The 20,237-nt window shown below is 43.4% G+C and overlaps 1 protein-coding gene across 2 annotated transcripts; it reads right to left on the bottom strand.

Annotated features, from left to right (window-relative positions):
* Nucleotides 1–18,302, bottom strand: PRR36 (proline rich 36). 2 transcript variants are annotated; one of them, XM_026696269.2, is made up of 7 exons: nucleotides 18,126–18,302; nucleotides 11,804–11,892; nucleotides 11,006–11,493; nucleotides 10,471–10,525; nucleotides 7,359–7,513; nucleotides 3,793–6,339; nucleotides 1–2,533 (listed from the first exon to the last, which is right to left on the bottom strand). In XM_026696269.2, exons 3-7 carry the CDS (start codon nucleotides 11,418–11,420, stop codon nucleotides 2,121–2,123), a joined length of 3,585 nt encoding a protein of 1,194 aa, XP_026552054.1. In that variant the 5' UTR covers nucleotides 11,421–11,493; nucleotides 11,804–11,892; nucleotides 18,126–18,302; the 3' UTR covers nucleotides 1–2,120. The 2 variants fall into 2 exon arrangements, with proteins under 2 accessions (XP_026552054.1, XP_087780759.1); XM_087924633.1 differs by having other exon boundaries at nucleotides 1–2,653; nucleotides 18,126–18,254.
* Nucleotides 18,303–20,237: the final 1,935 nt, after the last annotated feature.

Here is a 20,237-nt window from a genome sequence, read left to right as displayed (position 1 = left end):
GACATCAGAATAACCTCAATTTTATTTTTATTTTTTAAAAAATCTATAATTTATCACACTTTGCTACATTAACAAAAAAAAGTTGCACACATCAATACTTTGTTACAGACAATAAGGCTCCATATCAATGTTAACTAATGGAACTAAACTTCAAGTGATTTGAGAAAGCAGGTATAGGAAGATGGCAGAGTTACCGAGATGAACATTTTCAAAAACATTTCACATTCAGCTTTCAGGAGAGAAGCAGTATTGCAACAAGATTAGCTTTATGAGTACAGTACCTCTTTTAAAATTGGCAATTAGAAAAAGCTTTTTCACATTGTTTATCTGGTAGTAGGTTAGAAGGGCTTAACTTTTAGATATCATCTCTGCTCTGAATTTAGGCAGTTTAATGTAGACTCAAATGTGGGAACAAAAATATGGCAGGGCTAAAGGGAACCGTTAAGCAATTGATGTGTGATGGAGTCAGTTTATCTAATCATGCTGCTGGACACCATCCCTGTAGCTGCTGTATAGTTTCATACTGCTCTTGCTAACAAATGCCAGAGCAAAACTAGCATGGTTTCACTGCCAGTCTATGACTCTCTAGATCAGGGGTCTTTAAACTTTAAGACTTGTGGACTTCAACTCCCAGAATTCCTCCTCCAGTCATGTTAGCCCAGGAATTCTGGGAGTTGAAGTCCACAAGTCTTAAACTTGCCAAGTTTGAAGACCCTTGCTCTAGATGCTACTGAAAAATGTCTCAACATTGAACAGTTACACAAATTGTCAGAGGCTGCTTGGAATTGTAATTCACAACTTAAGAGTTGTGCCAAACGTTCCTCATCCCACCACTGCATTGGCCCACAATCAAGTCAGGAAAGCCTCTTACAATGACACACATACAGCTCTACTTGGCCAGGCCTAACCACTGGTTATGGGGGGAAAAGTGCAGGGGGGAGGAAGTTAGCTACTTGCTACGTAAGCATGAAGCTTGGGCTAGCACAAGTCTAAGAATCTGTTGCATCAAAACAAAATTTGGTCCCTATGTTTTGTTTTCCCTAACTCTCTATGTTTTCTATGTCCCTAACTTTTCCACTTCAGATAGAAGTTCAAGTGGTCTACAAATTGCATCTTTGAAAAAAAGAAGTCCCAAACTGAGTATTTAGCAGCCTTTTCTTACCAAGTCTTGTTTAGGATGCTAAAGTACACCTCTCTTTGAGTCTAAGGTCTCTTCCAGCCACTGTATAGGTTGCATATGTTGCTGTGTAGTCCACTTCATAGAAGTAGACAAGGGCCATAGAGTGACCACATTCTAAATAGTAGATACACCAATTATTCAAAAACACTTAAGATGTCCTCATTTGTAAATTTCTCTTCCATGCTGGCTACATTCACATAACCCATTTAAGCTACTTTTTGAATTAATCCATGTCCTTGTGCCAAAAATATTGTGCAAATCCAGACCGTTTGATGATATACAACTTCATCTGTTAGCTCTCATCTTAAGTGTATTCTGTGGGCACAACTTTTGAGATGCTACTTCCTTTTAAAAATACCTCTCATGGTAAAACAGCTTTTCCAGGAAATTTGGTTTTGAAAGTTTACTATGACCAAAAAATAATAATCAAATATCGGCAGCCTGGCAACCAAATGTTGATAGCTTTCCATGAGATGTCAGTAATCAGGGCCACTAGCATCTTGTGTTACTGATACCTTTCATTAATGAAGAACATTGTAGTGTTTATCAAAGTATGTGGGAGGGGAAGCTTTATTTTTATCATATTTGACAGTGATATCAGTAATTGGCACAATCACGTTACAACTAAATAAAAGATGGGCCTCACCCTCTGGAAATTAGTGTATGCCCTGTAAGTCCCAAACATAAAAGGTTGGTCAGTCTGCTGAACCAAAAACAATCCAAGGCCTAAGACAGCATGGGACGAAAGTAATCATGATTCAGAAGTGCTCAACTATTCATACTATTAGCTGCTGAAGACAAAGGGGAGAGCCATATCTCCAGTCAGCTAATACTTGACCCTTCCTGGACATTTAATAGATACACTTGGATGAAAAGCAGTGGTTCCCCTCCAAAAAAAATGCCTTTTATATATGTATATAACTTGTGAGAGGGGAAATAATCAGTGGAAAGATTCTACCTCTACCACAGTCCAGTCCCCATGTGGGGATGACATGTCCTCTGGGGAAAAGCTTGTCACAGAAGTGATGCTGGCTCGAGATTCTTCCAAAGGGGAGATCAGTTCTGTCCATTTGCCAATCTCGGCTTCGCTGTTCATGGCCCCCTTCCCACTGATAGCCCCAGGGGGCGCTTCTGTTGGGAAGAGCAGGGCCCGGCTGATTAGCTGCTGTACGACTGTAGCCTGGATGTTTCCTAGCTGAAGAGCCTGTTCTCGGGAGGCGGCACGCAAGCAACAGCTCCCATCCTCTTCATCTGGGCCAGGTGTTTCAGCACCACTTTCTACTTCATAGATAGTGGAGAGGATCTCTGATGGACATGGATCCCAGGGGAAGGGCAAGCCAGCCCCATTGTCACCTACAAATAGGGCAAGGAGCTTGGGTTGGAAAGGATGGCCCTCAGGATTGGTAGTGGTCACAACAGACAGAAAGGAAGTGACAGACAAGAACAAAAAAGAAAAGGGAAAGTGGAAAGAGGCTAGGTTTTAAAGAAGAAGAAAAAAAGGAGATTCTTCTCAGATTTGCAAGAAATGCACTCCATTGCAGTTATAGTGCCAATGCACTAAGCCCTGATTTCTAGGGTATAGACAATGAATGTGCTTTTTATGGCTGGGTTTGTGTTATCTTAAAATTCAGTATATAGCATGTTTGGTTTTGGCTTAGTATGTTAATGAATCTACCCAAGGTTAGGATATTTGCCTAAACACAGAAACACACGATTCCAGAGGAAAGGCAGGTCCAGACTGCTGGACAACTTGGATTAAATTAATTGTGAGCCCCATAAAACATCTAACAGTCCAAGCATTTTGTGGAATTCTTAGCACTATTGTGCTGTTTAGTCCCTGCTCTGCTCTCTCTATATGTTCTCGGAACCCAATGCACCAAAAAGATGCAAAATCCAATGCCATGAAGAAATTGCAAAAGACACCTTTACCAAAGGATAATTAAAGATGACATCCCCCAGGAGCTCACGGCTGCAGAACAGGATGAGGACCTCAGGCAATTCTGATGGATCAAATTTTCCTGATACTTATTCATATATTCCAAATAAAGTTTGCTTCTCGCATAGGCCACTCGTGTTTGTCCAGCTCATATAGAGCAAACCCCATAATTTCTGTTTGCATTCTAGATGCTATTTGTTATTTTCTTTCTTATACCCACAACATCCTGGTGGGGCTTCAGAAACCAACCATTACAGCTACATTTATTTGGCACCCTTCTTTCCAAGTTAAAAACTGCAAGTGGTATGGACTGATAGGTGGAGAAGACAGATTCTCTGGAAAAACAATACAGGCCACATCAGATAGACAAAGTGATGCTTTATTTTACATATTGAAAGGCTAAGAAGTTTATTCCCACCATCATTACCACCACCACCACCACTAAGAAAAGCACTAAAATATACACAACTTTTCCAAAAGAAGTCTGTCAGAAGTTGAGAGAAAAGATTTTAAGACACACAAAAACAAGAAAATGCCCATTTGGCTAGAGACACAGATGGAACAGATACACAAGGAGGAAGGGAACCACCTCCATTCCCTACAGGATACTATTGCACATTAACATACCATAGGTTGGCCCATCCAACACAGACAGGGCAGGATTTCTATACATTACCTGCAGTCAGACTATGAGCAGCAGAGAAAGGCTGTGACGATTCTTCTTCGTGCCCTCCAGTATTCAAGGGTGTTGGGGTGAGGTGCAAGTGTTGCTCCCAATCTATGGGGATCTTGCTGCAGGTCTCCTTAGTGCCCTCAGTGGAGTGCTCTTCGCTGTCCAGGGAAGAGAGGCCTGGGCTTTTGCCACAGCTGTCAGTTGAATGGAGATGGAAGGCACCAAAGACATCACACGAAGCTGCAGAGTTGGTCGAGGCTGGGGTTTCTGTGCCGGCATCCCCAGAACCTGGTTCATCAGACTCCTCTACTGAATGGGGCAAATGTGACTTGGCTGGGAGAGGAGAGGTCAAGAGGCATACCGTTTTGGGAAAGCCTGCTTCCTTCAGAAGATCCGCATCCAGTTCGGCTTCTTCCTCGGAGGATACAGTGGGCTCAGTAGGTGGATCTCCAAGGACTTCATCTGCTGGCAGGGTCTCCGCTTCATCATCTCCCTTTTCCATGTGGATGCCGAGATCAAGTTCCCCAGGGAGGTCCTCCAAGGGACTCAGGAGCTGATGACAAGTTTGTTCGAGTTTCTCATCTGACTTGGACTCAACTCCAGAGCTACTGTCATACTCCCGCAGCTCTTCAGGCGTGCTAGTTTCACTGCTGCTCTTACCTGCCAGATCAGGCCCACTTAAGGTGCTGGATTTGGAAGAGGAGCCTCCCTTCTCTGGGGAGAGAGCTTTCAGCCCCGTGCTACTTAACAGCAACTCTGGCATTTCAGTCAACTCAATTGGGTATTCTTGTAACAACTCCAAGCTCTTCAAAGGCAAGCTCTGAGGTTTGGGCACTGACAGCTGAGCAGTACCACTATTTGGTGAGAGCTCCCCTGAAGGGTGAACTAAGGAGTCTGGAGCTTCGTATTGATTGGCCTCTTCCTGCTTCATGTTACTCGTGCATTCTTCTGGAATGACTGCATCATCCTCAAGTTCTCCAATGGTGGGATATTCGTCTAAGCTGCTAGACTGGTCATCATAGCCGGCAAAAGGCTCTCCAGACAATTGTGTCGGGATTGAGGTTGCTGCTACAAACACAGGGAGACGGGTTTGGTACTGAGTAGCTGCTCCCATTATTAAATGATCTGCTACTTGCAGAACTTCCATTAGCTCATTTTCAGCATGAGTAGGAGCACAAGGCCCATCCTCCACCTGCTGAGAAGGGACTACTTTCTGTGCAAGCTCACTATATTTAGTTGCAAGATCTAGGGGGCTCTTCAGTCTTTCATTTCCTACCTCTAGAGATACCACTTCCTTTTGCAGTTCTTCCTCTGAGTTCTGACACAAATTCAACATTTTGTTCACCACTTCCAATTCAGTGCTGTCATTGTGGCCTGCTGCTAGAGACTCTGTCACAGTTTTTAAGGTAGGATCAAACTGGCTAGCTGAGAGAGACTGCTCTGCTGAAAGACTGGGGTCTTCCTGTGGCTCTGGCAGAACTACTAGCTTTATAGTTTGAGTCTCTTCAAGCAATTCAGAATCTAAAGTCAAGGACTCGGAAGAAGGAGATCTCTCCAGCTCATTTATTAAAATCTGAGAATCCTCAGCTGGAAGGGATGGAGTTGAAATACGACACACATCAAGAGAAGACGTGTCGGGGTTGTGCAAGAAATGGGGCTGCTCAATAGCCACTGGAGCATCCAAATGAGGGGTTTGTTTTCTGAGATGCTCAGAGGCCATGCCTTCTTCTTCTTCTTGCCGCAAGATTTCTGCTGGGGAAGTTGGGTGAGAGAGCTCCAGCTGAACGGGAAGAGATGTTTCATAAGGGAGCGCTGGCTCTAAATTATGTGTTTCATCGCCATTTTCACAATGTACCTCCAGGACATCAAGCGTAGTCAAGGGAGGTATCTCACTAACAGAGGATATACTGATATCTGGTGCTCCAGGGCAGATCAGAGGTGCTTCAAGAAATGCGGGAGGAAGCCCTTCTGAAGCGTTAATGTTTGTCTGTTCAGCTCTGCCTTCTTCTGAATCTCCTGGTTCCGTCGGCTCCGTCCCTACTACTGTTACGCAGCAGTCTTCAGTCTCCTGGGAGAGCGGCTGGTCAACAGTTTCTTTAGCTGCTGCAGATTCCAGCTTTTCTAGAAGCTTCGCATCCTTGTTGGAAGCGCCCTCTGCTTCCTTGGTGGTTTTCTTGCCACTGTCCTTGGCAATTGTCTCTTGAGGCTTCTTTTGGGGCAACACCTGCTCACGACTGGAAAGAGTATCTTTCTTCAGAAGCTTCTTGCCTGAAGGAGGCAGAGCTTTGGAAGCAGCAGCAGGGGCTCTCGGAGGAGTGGTTGGATGCAGACTCCCACCAGCCCCCTTGGCTTGAATTTGGGGCTTGCTGGGGTCTGAAATTTTCTTTGTCGCAAACCTGCTGTTCATAGATGCATTCCTCTCTCTGAGATTTTGCTCAGATTGTGATTTGGAGGTGGAGTGTTTGGGAGGCTTTAAGGCAGGTGTCACCTTCACAGAAGGGTTGGAGCTTGAAACCTTGGCCTTTAAAACTGTGGCAGCTCTAGAGGCATCTGGAGTAAGAAAAGACATCTTACATATTTGTTTGGACTCAAAAAAACCTAACATGTAATCTATGCAGAATACCTGAAATCCCTCCAGCGGCCTAAGGCCTATTTCTAACTACAGCTGTCCTTCTGCTCTAGGGTTTCATATTTCCTGGCAATTGAACACGATCTTCCATTTTGGTATGGATTCATTCACAATAATAACATAGTGGTCATGCTTAAGTGGTCATTGTCCCTTTCTCAATGGGCTTACCAATGATGTAATTTTTCATTCCTTGTACAAGGCAGGCCCCAAATCTGTTTTGGAATAAGCTACAATTTTTAAAGTAGTTAACGCTTAGTGTGACTTCCCTAACTTCTCCAGATGTGGAATATTAACTATTCCGATCACTGTGGTTCTGCTAGCCAATTGTTATGGCAGTTAGAAATCAGCGCAATCTCAGAAGTCACACCAACAAAAGCTGCTGTGTGCTGACAAAAGCCCCTGGAAATTATGGAAGCTGAAGTTAAAAAAAAAAAAACATTGGAAAGCATTAGGGGGAAATGATGAAATGGAAACATAGTTCTAATTCTCTAAGACAGAGGTCTCCAAACTTGACAACTTTTAAGACTTGTAGACTTCAACTCCCAGAATTCCTCAGCCAGCAGAGTTGAAGTCTACAAGTCTTAAAAGTTGCCAAGTTTGGAGACCCCTGCTCTAAGGGGTGGAAGAACCCCACCAAGAACTTACTAGGTGTGCTTAGTGAAGCTACCCTTTGCAGCCCTCTGATACTCCATTTGCAATGTAGATCATTCTGATTGATCTTACAGAATTATGATCTTTGAATTGTAAAATAATGCTCTATGTTTTGAAAACTAAAATCACTGTATAAATCTTGGGGAAAAAAAACATTAGCCTGATCACTCCCAGTTACATGTATTATCTAATATTTCTGGGAAGTATGACTTTTCTCATTGAGACATTGCAAAATCCAGGTTTTGGTACGGCACATGGGGCATTTGTGCTGTGACCACAGGCTATGTACCTCTCTGTGTTGCCAGAGTATTTTTCTGCTGATGTGCTGATGTGCCCTGACCAGCAGGTGGTGGTGTTGGCTTATGTTTGCCCACATTCTTATCATTAGAAGCAGTTCTGTTTAAAGAGGATGAAGTTGAATTCTTTGTTCCTGGCAACCAAGTCCTGAAACAGACAGCAAACAATTATGCACATCAGAAAACTTTGTCCAAGCCCTTAGAAAACATAGAAGGCACAGAAATGTCTCAGAAATCTATTGCCTCAGCACAAAGGCACTTGAAGCTTTTGTCAATTCAGAGTCTATGAGCCAAGTTTATCCTGAAAAGTACCAGGTTTTATTACTTGCAGTAAAGAGAAAAGGACTACAGTTTAAAAAAAAAACCACCACCACCACCTTCAATTATCTCAGCCATTAGATCAGGAACCAGACAGGATGTTTCCATTTTGGTTAGCAGCTTGAAATGTACTCCTTCTAGCCACCCACCTACCTCTTGCATCGGATGGCATCTTCCGGTATTAACTGGGGCAGGGGAGAAAAAACACAAAATAGCCACGGAGCCATTTCCTCCTATTATTATTTTCAGTATCTGAACCGGAGTCATTTCAGATTCCCTACATATATTCTAACCTACCTTTATTCCTCTACTGTTCACCCATTACTTCCTCCTTCCAATTTTTACTGAGGCTAAAAATGGTTTGACATTGCAGCAATATAATTGGGAGTACGTATTCAATTATCTTTAATTTGCAGCAAGTAGAAATCTTTATTTCCAACTGCATTCTCCAAGATTGGCATTTAAAGCTGGACTGAGATTTCTCACTTCTGCACTACTAACACAACTGCAAATACGGTTCAGGGCGTCGTTTAATCCAGCCTTTCCTAACCTGATGCCCTTTACATGTGTTAATTATCACTCCAGTTTTGCAAACTGACTGAGAATTCGAACCTTTAATCAAAACATTTCTGAAAGATACCAAGTTGTAGGAAGGCTGAATTTGTAATCGATGGGCTTCTCTAAGGAATCCAAACGTGACTTCTTTATCAGAATGACGATTATGCTTTAGAGACCAAGAGGCTAAATGTACCACTATGTTAGTGTTTATCCATTTATTTCATTTATATCTCACTTCAATCCAATTAAGAGATCTAATAGTGGTGCACGGATATACATATATATGACTAAATCTTTCAAAGTAAAAACATTATAATAGAAAAACAAATATAAACAAACATAGCTATCAAAGGTGTCAATCCTCAAACATTATATGAAAAAGCTTTATTTTAACCTGTTTGTAGAAGGCTGTTCTAGGGAGAGCTAATTGAATTCTAACTAGGGTTAGAAAAAACTATTTCAAAAAACTGGTGTAAGAGAAGGAGTGGCAGAATAAGGGAGCGGAGTCAAAACAGAAATCCACCTATAGATTCTATGTACCACAAATTAAATCCAACCTCCCTTGAATTCCATTAACTCTTTATCTACTGTAGTGCTAAAATAGTGCTAATCTTTGTTGAGTAGATTCCTATGCATAGGCATGAGCAATAAATCAGTTTAATTGGAACTTCACATGTGGTCCTGCTGTCATTCCTGAAACCTGGGTCTTCCTGCCTGAAACATTTTGCCTCCTGACCCCGGCCCCTCTTTCTCAGCCCTCTTTCAAACTATTGGCATCCCCACTCCCCCAATAGTGTGGACTACCTCCTAGATTCAAATAAGTACTTCTTCCCCAGTCATTCACAGATGCAGGAAAGACAAGCATCCAGCCCCCAAGTGGCAGAAGCTATCGCCTGGAAAGCATCCTATCCACTTTATTGTCACAGGCCAAAAGGAGTCCCACAAGACCGCAATATAATCCAAAAGGGTGGCTGTCAATTTCATTTGGACCAGGATGTGATCTAGTCATGGCTAAGGCATAATAGAAATTCCCTCTACATATGGACAGCTGCTTTGAGGTAAAATAAGGGCTACCATCTATCCTTCTGCATGTGTAGGGCCTAAAATTTCCTAGGATAACCTCACGATTGCCATGACCTCCTGGTCACAGAAGTTGAAGTCCTTCAGCACTGATAGGTGAAGGAACTCTCCATCATAAGCCTAAGAACAGATCCGTAAAATAATCCAGACATCCAGGAAAGGATTTTGGTGGCAGCACTGTGGCTGGTACATTAGTAACCAATCCAATCATAGGCATTCACACCCCATTCACTATTTGAGGCATAATGACCTCAATTTATGTATAAGGTCTCAAGACAGATCAACATCAGCTTTTCTGTCCAACCATGGCCCCAAAATCCACCGAGGCAGATTTAAGATAGGGTGGCATTGCTGCCTTTGCTTAACCAATCATAGTTATTGACCAGACATGCCTGTTGATACAAATAGACATCAGTCTTAGCAAAGATCAGCAGCACTCCGGGCCAGGAACACAACAGTTCCAACTCTCCTGAGCCCAGGAGAGTAGATCCCACCAAACTGAAGCCCTTGCTTTGGAAAAGTTTATTCAGCTTATTCAATAGTTTTATCACTGATTGTAGGTGTGCTCCTCATTAAACTTACAACTGCATCAGTGATACAATGACATACTACAGTACGCTTGTATACTAGACAAGCTATTTACCTTGTTATGCAGGCATTTCTTGGCTTTAACTACAATAAGCTGGCAGCCCTCTATTCTGCTACTAGTACGATTTACTCTTACTACATTACTGATCTAAATACGCTTGTGCACTGTTTACAATGTCCTCTTCTTTCTTTCTAATGCTTTTAATTGGGGTCGTATCACATTGCTATGATGTCAGAGAGACAGTGTTACAATGGGCAGAGTGCAGGAGTAGCCCTGCAAAAATCCAGGCTTCTAACTAGATACAGACATGACACTCATATGCTATAAGGACTGCTTTAATATGACACATGCATATGCTTTCCATATATGCAACCTGACCTGTCTGAAGGAATACGTTATATTGAGGGACCACCAATTGCTCTCACTGTGATTTCACAACTATTCCCTCTACCAAGACTCTGCTTTGAACCTCGAAAACCCGGCCTTTCTGCGCAAATCAGCACACTCAATCGGAACATTTAAAATCCCAACTCTTTGACGGGTACATCTGAAACGGATACCTGGAAGTTTTAGTCTGTTCAGCTCTGCTGGGCTTTGTTGAAGGTGCTTTTGATGCTGATGGAAGAAGAAAAAAAAAGGCAACAGTTTAACGATTAATTGACACATTGCAATGAACACATGCAAGGAATTTTCTAGTGAATGTAGAACAAGGGAAGGTTTCTTTTTCAGGATTAAGCAGTATCCCGTGGCTTTTAGAGAAAATACAGAAGATGCAGCACCCTCAGAATCCAGTCTTACAGCTGCCACAATTTAATAGTGGGAATACTGCTTGCCTGGTTACAAGGTATAAAAAGCCATCCCAGTATCTAGTGATTTAGGAAAAGAGATCCATATAGTTCTTGCATTCTTCCCAACAGCTAGTATTTAGATGGCTCTCAATGCTTTTTTCTGAATTAAAAAAAAAAATCAGTAGTTTAGATCACTTAGTACACTTTGAAAAACATGACTAAAACCATCCTCAAATATGCTGAAAATGCAGGAATGAACCAAGTCCAAGATTAATTATTCCATGCTGAAGAAACAGGCAAAGCATACCTATGGGTGGTGTGGTCACCTTTGGAGGTTTCTGCTGCACTTCCTTCTCTGTAGCTCTCTTTTCTGAAGTCTTCAACCCACTTGTCTTGACCCCTGTGGCCTTTTTCATTGTCGCTCTAGCAGACAAGTTGTCAACGTTACTAGTCTTGGATGCCGGCTGCTTTGGCTGCGGCATGTTGGCCTTCCAAGCAGTTCCATTTCCAAGTGTTCTGGAAGCTCCACTAGGAACTGAAGAAGCAGCTGCAGAGGCTGCTGGCTGCTTCTTGTTGGGAACCTTGTTTGCTGGCTGGGGGGGCTTGCTGGCCTTTTGCTTGGCAGCGGGGGGACAAGCAGTTGGCACACTCTTCCTAGCAGTTGCCCCCCCACTGGTCTGCGGAACTGAGGTTCCGCTAGCAGCTCTGCCACCGTCATCCATCTTCACCTTCACAGGCTCCAGGTGGGCGATAGGTGTCTGAATGGCTTGGCAGGTTGCAGTTTTCACTTTGGTCCTGAAAAAGAGAACTACCAAGGTGACCCAAACCATACCTATTGCTGGACCCCCAAGAAGACTCTGTGTAAATAGAGGGAGGGAGGGAGGGAGGGAGGAAGAGAGAGAGAGAGAGAGACACTAGCCTCCTTACTGATGGTAGACAATACTGGATGCAAATAGGATTGAAGTCAGTACTGACAAAACTAGTACTGTCAGTACACAATTGTTTTCACTGATACTATCCTTACTTTATTGTCACAGACTTTTACAGCAATAGTCATATCTGAAAGGACCTACAATAACAATAGCTAGGCTATCATAAAACTCACCTTCTATGGAGGTCACGTCAGAGCAAAGAGACTTTCAGCTTGCTGTGGCAAGGGTAAACAACCTCATTCAGACCGCACACTGCCAGGAGCTGCATTCCACACAAAAAAAACAGATGGACCCAGGTCAAAGTTCAGTTCAAAAGACTGAAATTAGATTCCTATACACATTGTTGATTCATTTTCATCTAAGACACATTCACACTTCTGCTCTCCTCTAAGTATTACTGCCTATAAAAAGAACATCGCAAAAAGAAATTGACACAGCAGTCCTATATACAAACACCAGTGTGTGTGGGGGGGGGGTAGGCAAAGCAGTTAGCATTCTGAATCAGGCGGCTTTGCGCTTCCAGACTCGACAACGTTGGTGATGGAAGGGCATAAAAGGAGATTCTGAGTGAGAAATGGGTGCTTTTCTTCTCTCTTATTGTTACCACAGAAAGCATTGATGCATATTTATCTGTGAGAGGGTCGGCATACAAATTTAACAACTGGTACACAAGTTTCCTAGGTTAGAGTTGATCTTACTTTTATGCCCTTAGTATCTCTGCTAATTTGTGAATTATTATCTATGAAATAAGACAGAAACATCACTAACTACAACAAGAACCAGTAACTATTAGATTTAGGCTACACCTTGAATGCAGAAGGGGTTCAAGCCACTAACACAGCTCATGCACGTACACTACTTGGGCCAACAACTACTTATACACAAACAGAGGCATCCCTGCAAAACTGACAATAATACACCACATTTATACCCTATCTTTCCCTTCAACACAAAACACTCCAAGTGAGGGTTTAGCAGGACTAGTAGTCTCTAATCTAATTTGGTTTGAGGGTATAATAAGCAAGACTGCAGTTATCACACAATCATGGAAGGTCAGGGTTGGAAGAGATCACCCTTATCCCATGCAGTCTTTCATCCAATGCATGAATCAATAACTGCAATACCCCCAAGGGAAGGTTATCCAGCCCTTGCTGAAACCCGCAAAGCAATCTCTTCCTTTTCTTAGCAGCTTAGGAAATTTGTCTTGATAACCAACCAAAATCTATTGCCATATAATTTAAACCATTCTCTCATGCCATGTCTTCTAGACCAACTTTACCCTTTCCATATTCTACATGACTGGCATTCAGATATATTTCTACATACTCTTGTCATCCTTCACTATACTCCAATTTTCCTACCTACGTGGAACACTTTTCATTCGTGTTGTATGGCATAGCGCCTGGATCTCTGAGACAACACTTATCTCCAATAGTTTCCGCCCACCCAGTGCACTGAAGCAGAGCAGGTGCACTCAGGTCTCCTCCATTAAATGTGGTTATCTTGTGGGACTTACAGCCCCCAGCCGCTAAAACCATCCCTGCCTCCCCCCCCCCCCCCCTGCAAGAGATAAGGATGGTTCCCTCTCTCCTGGGAGTCTGGAAAGCCTTAAAAACCTGGCTCTGGTCCCAGGCCTGGGGTTGACAGTTTTCATTGTTAATGGCTCCTCTTTTGTTTTGTGGGTTTTGTTTTGTGAATATTTTATCCTGGGCTCCCTTTTGATTTAACATTTCTCACCATTTTTATGATTTTTAAATATTGTATGTTGCCCAGAGTCCACTAGAGTTGCACAGCCAATAAATTTAAATAAATATGTTTCTACTGAAATTTATTTTGTGGATTTTGCCCAGTGTTCCATTGTGCAAGATCCCATTCAGTCTTGAAATTGTCCTCCAAAGACTTTGCTACCGTCTAATATCATCTGCAAAGATAATACAATTTTTAAATCATCTAAATAATAATTATGTTCAATAGCACAATGCCTAAAACAGAGCCTTGTGATATGCCATTCAGTATTTCCTTTGATTCATAAATGTTCAGTAGCTCTAGTATTCATTAAACAGTAACATGGTCCAGGCCACATTGTCATCTTCTCTACTAGTTCAATTCTGTTGAATAAAGTTGTCTAGTTTACCAGAATCTCTCTGCCCCATCCTCTGGCCATAGTAAAATGTTTTTCAAAAAGAATACAAAGGGTTGCTACCATTAATAGGTGATCTAGCAATTCTCATGCCAAACCAAGTACCCAAACTCCGCCTGGCAACCAAAGGGCAACCTTTATTACGTCTAGGACTATCCATAGGAGAACTACGCCATCCCTGGTTTTCTTTATTTTCCCCAATTCTCATCTGAGTGATCAGCCTCATGGTCTTGTCAGCCTGCATTATACAAGCATTTTGAGGTAATTCATAGCAACTGTAAGTACAGCACACAAGAAAAGAAGGCTTCCTGATCTTCATGCTGTGTGGATGTCTTGGGAATGCACCTCCCACAATTTCCAGCCAACCTGGCTACTTCCAGTGAAAGGATGTTGTCAAGACTGAAGGAAACTGCTGTGTGAAAAGGCATCTGGCAAGTGTACCAGTGACAGAAGGAAACCGGTTATGTAGTTAGAAGACAGAAATTTAAGGAAATTCACAGGAGTGCCTCCTCCGTGTGCAGAATGTACGTGCAGGAGTTAAGAGAACATCAAAGCTTTTTATACAGATAGTAAACCAGGCTCACAAGATAGCATGCCATCCCCCTTGCTTGATCAAAAATGTATTTTATTCCCTCCTCTGCCCAGCTGTTGAAATAAGTTTGCTTAGCTATCCTTCAACCATGACCTTTTTGCAGATTTGATGTCCAGAAAGGGCAAGGAGAGGCCCTTGTAGCTTAGAGTTGTGAAGGGTAAGACAGATAATAGAATGCATGGGAATAAAAAGGGAGGACGCTGTTATGGTTCCATGTGCAGCTGGAACTGGGGGAGGAGAAGACACTCAGGATTGTCCTGCGCGCATTACTGAGCGAGATAACTGGGAGCTAACAGACAATTTCCGTAGGAAAGAGATAAGCTGAGAACAAGTTAATTGTAGGTTCCTATTAACATTTATGGTGAGAACAGAGAGGCAGGAAAACAAACATCACTGTGGTCAGAGACCTCATGATTGATGGCATTTTACTTGATTTCTATAGTCTGTGGAGAGAGCCTCAAGTCACCCAGGTCATCGCTCTCTCAAAAGTGCTTTTTCAAAAGACAACTGGACTTTCCCTTGAGGGAGAAAATGTTTTGTTTCACATCCAAGAGACTTCCATCAGTTGTGACGGTGTTGCTGGAGGGGCATGGAAGGCTAGGATAGATACGATTTCTATATCCACCCTATTTCTATAGTCTCAACAACTTCAGGATTGAAGAAGCTCCTTGAATGAGAAGCAAAACGTCTTTAATATAATAACATATTACAGTACAATCCATCTCTTGTGTATTATACTCGGCTAAGCGTTACAGTCAGTGTTGGGTGTATTTTTTGTGTATATTCATAGATATTGCACTCTCAAATTGCAAATGGAGACGTGGGTACTCTTATCTTTCTTATCTTCATTTTTAAGTGCTTTGGTTTTATTGTATTGCAAACAGTTGCTAGGGTGCATCCACAGTTTCGTTGTGCTTGTACAATGACAATAAAGTTCTCTAATCTAATCTTCAGGGAAAAACAAAGAAAGTCCAGTTGCCTCTCGAAAAAAAAGCACCTTTGGGACAACTATGACCTGGGTGACTGAGAATCTCCATAGACGTAGTCTCAACAAGACACTCTGGGCAGCGTACACCACAAAAAAGATATTAAAAACTACACTGGAGGCCCCAAGCTTGGCACATAGCCAGGGCTTCAAGACCAGCAGGGACAGATGGGCTTATCCTAATCTCAGAGGGGAGAATGGTGCTGCAACAGAGAAGGCAGCTCTCCTGGTCTCTGCCAGCAGATATTCCTTGACTGACAACCTATAACAGACTGAGCTAGACAGAAAGAAACCACTAAGAGAAGATGATGAACCTTTAGGTCAGAGGTCTTCAAACTTGGCAACTTTAAGACTTGTGGAGTTCAACTCCCAGCATAGCTGGCTGGAGATTTCTGGGAATTGAAGTCCACAAGTCTTAAAAGTTGCCAAGCTTGGTGACCTCTGCTTTAGGTAATCCATTCCCAAGCCATGAAGGGCTTTAAAAGTGACAACCAACACCTTGAATTGCATGTGGAAGCTGACCGGCAACCAATGCTGCCCAAGCAGCAGGGCTGTTACATATGTTGAATATCTGAGACCATTTGCTACCTGTGCAACTGCATTCTGCACCACTTGACTGCTTCCACATGCTCTTCAAGGGCAGTCCCTTGTAGAACACACAGACAATGTGGCCTGGACCATGTTACTGTTTAATGGATACTAGAGCTATTGAACATTGATAAATCAAAGGAAATTCTTTTTGGTTTCCTCTGCAAGAATCCATCCTAAGCTCACCCAAGGCTTAGAGTGCTTTGGAACATTTTTCCTGCCACACTTTATTTGCACAAATAAAGCAATTTAATCTCTATTCTCTGTGTTAATTGGCTCTGCAAACTAGGTCCAAAAGCCCACTTGGGAGAACACAACTACTCAATGCCATGAAGGAGCAGTGCAACGGTGTGTGCATTTGCTTTTTCTTCAATTGCCTCTACTAAAGAGGCAGCTGAATCATCTCGTCCATTTGTCTGGTTCTTGCAGTGGAAACAACTCCCAAGCATTAGCTTTCTCTTTTTTTTTTTTGAGGGTGGTGGTGGTGGAGCCGATGCCAAAAAAAAACCCAGTAAAAGGATTGTTCAGTGCAAACAGAGTGCATTTAGTAGATCCCTTTCTCTGCAACACCATTTTCTTACACTTAAGTCAACAATAAATTGCAATATCTGTGTTTCTTCACATGACCTTCTTGAACTAAGTTTTATAACCTTTCCCATCATCTGTTGCCAACAGTTCCAATTGGAAACCATTTTCTCTTTTCTACCACTATCTGAAATCGATTTTTTGAACATTGCCTCTTTTCCATCACCCATCTTTCTTGACCTTATCAATGCTTTTTTAAAATCATTTTGTTTCTTTGGTTAACAAAGTTAGGGCAGCTTTTCCCAACCCAGTGTCCTCTAGACGTGCTAGCTGGAAAATAGGAAGTTAAAAGGTCTATCACAAAAAAGCATCCATTTATCTGAACCATCAAGTTTTTTTCTTCTTCTTTAGAGCAGCTCACATCATTTTAAGAACTGCTAATTCATTTATAAAAGCCTCATTTTGCTTCAATTCTACTCAGCACATCATTAGTTATGGGCTAATAGCTTAGCTACTAGCTCTTACTTCAACTTAGAAGAGCAGGGACTCTATTTTTTATTTGTAATACAAAATGTTCACACAACCCTAGCTCTAGGGGTGATTTTAAGACTAGAAGAGCCTTTATATACGGTATTTCTCTCCCAGAAGAGCACAACTCCTTTGTTTAATGGAAGCTGCAAGAGCCCGTGTGGAGATTAATGATGTGATGAATGAGCAAATAATTTCGTTCAGCTTGTTTTTTTTAACTGGGGGAAATACATGTTTTTTTTAAAGAGGTTTACCCAATAAAAAGGAGAGAAACAAAAAATAAAAAACCCTCAACTATTCTTCCCAACAAAGCAGCATAGGGCGAGGCTGCCGCCCATTACCACCGTAGACCCCTCCCTAAACAAAGAAAATGGACCGGCGGCCGCGCCTCTGACCCCCCCCCCCCCTCCATACTCTCAGTAGAGACTCCGGAGATGGGGACTGTTCCGACGGTCAGATGCATCGTTTTTATTTCTCCGCCAAGTGTCTTCCACCGACCCCAATCCCCTTTTAGCACTTATCTTCTGAATGCCGTTCCTAAAACTGACCCCGGATCAAATCCAGCCAGCAAACCAGCCCACAAACGCAGGTGGCCAAAACAGACAGGCATCTTTTTCAAGTTCAGCAGGGCAGCAACCAAGGCAGGCATGGAAACTGACCGGGTTAAAACGCGGTTCTTTTTTTCTTCCCGCCGCGCCCCCCCCGCCACGACGGAGTAGCCACAAAGGGAAGGAGGGGGAAGGGGGGGTTCGTGCCCAGAAAAGACTCCGGATCCATTTCCTGACTTTCCTTTCGGCCGGAAGGCAAAAGAAGCCGTGCAAAAACTGCTCGGTTTAACAAAGCCGACAGCCCACCCAAAACAAGGCGCGGCTCTCTCTCTCTCTCTCTGCACCTGCAGGCGAGACGCGCGGCGGCCACCGCCTAGTTCTCTCCGCCACGCCACCCGTCCCCCGCTTCCCCACAAGCGACTCCCTGAAAGCGCCAAGCCGAGGGTGGGGGGGTAGAGTCATCCAGCGTCCGCCCCGTCCCCCTCCCGCGAGCAGTTCCCTCGGTCCCGGCCGGGAACCGCCTCGCCAGCCCCGGAGCTTCGGCACCGTTCCGCCCAGCCCAGCTCAGCCCATGTGGACGGCTGTTTACCTCGCTTGCCGTGCGCCGGGGAGCAGCGCTAAACCGTTCGTGCAGCGCCAAGAGCAAGCCAACTCTAGAATGAGAGGCCGGTCGGTGCCGCTCGCTGGAGCCGGCGGCCGCTCGCACTGGGCGTGTGTGGAAAGGACGAGCACAGCGCCACCGCCGCAAAGTAGACATTGGGCGGAGGGTGGGGTGGGGTGGGGGGAGCAGCAATGCCTCGCTCAGTTACCTGGCCAGCCAATGGCGGTGCCGCTTGGTATTTGGAAGGGATGATGTCATTCCCGCGAAGAGGCCGGGGCTGAGCTGATCGATTGTCTCCGGCTGCAAGAGGCAGTTATTGTACCGCTTGCCCCACCCCCCATCCCAGCTAATGTGGCAGCTGGTTAATAGATCAATTCAGCCTGGGGGGGGGAGTGTGGAGGGAAGGGGAGAAGCGAGGGAGTCCATTAACCCTTTCATTGCCGCAGTTCTTATGAGGCGACCTGTGAAGGGCCTTTAACCTAACCGCGGGGGAAATAGGGGTTCACGCACCCGGGGACCTCGCGGCGGTCTGCAGCTGAGAATGTGAACGGATTCCTTTCCCAAGGAATCAGGCAACCCAGGCGACTTGGGTCCCCGTTTCTCAAGTCCCGAGATTAACTGGCCTCAGTGGTTAAACTTGGGGGGAAACCCCACACCTCCCTGAAGGGGCAGAGCTGCGTGGGAGGGCTCTACTTTTCCGGAGAGGGGAGTTGAGGCTCGGCCGAAGAGCTCATCTGATAGGCCAGACAGGATCCTGGGTGAATCTATACCCACGGACGCCGCCACGCGTAAACTAGGCTCTTTTTAAAGTAGATATTCATCTAAGTTAATTCTCTAATTTAAAATTCCGTCATCAGAAAAGTGGCGTGTCCGAAACAACTCCCACCCTAAAGGCATTTCACGTAAACAGCAGGTAATTTCAGATGTACGGTTTATGGGCTTCATTACAATCATGTTGTTGCATTCATAATATAGGAAAAAAGTCGTTCATTGCGTGGTTACCATTTGATTGGTTATTTGCCATCAAGTCGTCGCTGACTCTTAGCAACCACATAGATATTCTCTGCATCCATTTGTCTCTCAAACCTGGTCTTTTAAGTCTTCCAACAGTAGCATTGCATACGTTTAATTGATAAAACACCAAGTATTCCCTCCAGCTGAAAGGCAGCTTTAGCTTTGAACAGCTTTCAGGCTTTGATAGTTCTATGAAAGAATCTGGGAAGAACAGCTGTACTTGATTATTTTCATAAGTCAGTAGCTTCCTGTACAAAGACTAAGCCACTGTCATTTAGAAGGAGAGTTGTGTTGTCTTTCATTTCCCTCCTGCTGTATTTCTTTTTTATTCACACAAGTTAGAACCCCATAATGAAGCAAATGTCCTAACTTAAAATTAGCCGAGAAGTTTTGTCTGTTTTTGTAACTAAAAAGTCTCCTTTGACTGAAGCTCAAATCTTGGTGACTTTGTGAACATGAATGACCATATAATGATCTTGGCAACAAGAGACAGAAATGGTTCACCAGTACCTTCTTCCAAGTATTTTATTTTCAGCTTCCAAGTCTAGTCTCTGGCCAAGATTCATGGTAGCCTCTCATCCAGGAACTAGCCCAGCTATTCTGAGATAGTCAGATTTGGCTAAGGGCTGCCACCTGTTGTTACATGTTTAAAGGCAAAGGTAAACTGCTAATAACCTGCTACTGCTATTCTAAAATGGCAAGCCTACATTTACTATTCCTATATAGAATTTTTCACTTCTGAATTATTCATGTTCTCTCAGTGGCCTTCACAGGGCATTTTCACTGATTTCAGGTGTGCTTTCAAAGCAGAACTTGAATTTTATCAGGAGATTTAATACTATTTCTCAAGAATTACATCTAAGGTTCATTATATAAACAATACCAAAGGGATGAAATTCAACTGTTTTGCAAATGTTCCAATATTATTTTTACTTACATTACCTATGTTTCATTTTTCACACATCGTTTTAATGTAGTTTTCCCCGCATTGCAAACATTTGCACAAGAGAGAAGACAAAATATGAGCAGAAAAAGAGTGAAATCACACATCTTTGTAACCCAGCAGTTTAGGATGATTCTCTTTCT

This window comes from Pseudonaja textilis, chromosome 2, assembly GCF_049901715.1.
Source record: "Pseudonaja textilis isolate UNSWEBS1 chromosome 2, rPseTex1.2, whole genome shotgun sequence".
Lineage (NCBI taxonomy): Eukaryota > Metazoa > Chordata > Lepidosauria > Squamata > Elapidae > Pseudonaja > Pseudonaja textilis.
The sequence above is the reverse complement of the archived record's forward strand: the minus strand, read 5'-3'. Positions and strand labels throughout refer to the sequence as shown.

What these genes read in the sequence shown, in the direction of transcription:
- PRR36 (XM_087924633.1), bottom strand. Translation starts at nt 11,420, where the DNA reads ATGGATGACGGTGGCAGAGCTGCTAGCGGAACCTCAGTTCCGCAGACC. An exon ending in GAACAGACTAAAACTTCCAG is followed by an intron (nt 7,514 to 10,470) that starts GTATCCGTTTCA and finishes TGTCTGTTTCAG; the next exon opens with GACTTGGTTGCCAGGAACAA. An exon ending in TGCTCATAGTCTGACTGCAG is followed by an intron (nt 2,654 to 3,792) that starts GTAATGTATAGA and finishes TTTAAAACCTAG; the next exon opens with CCTCTTTCCACTTTCCCTTT.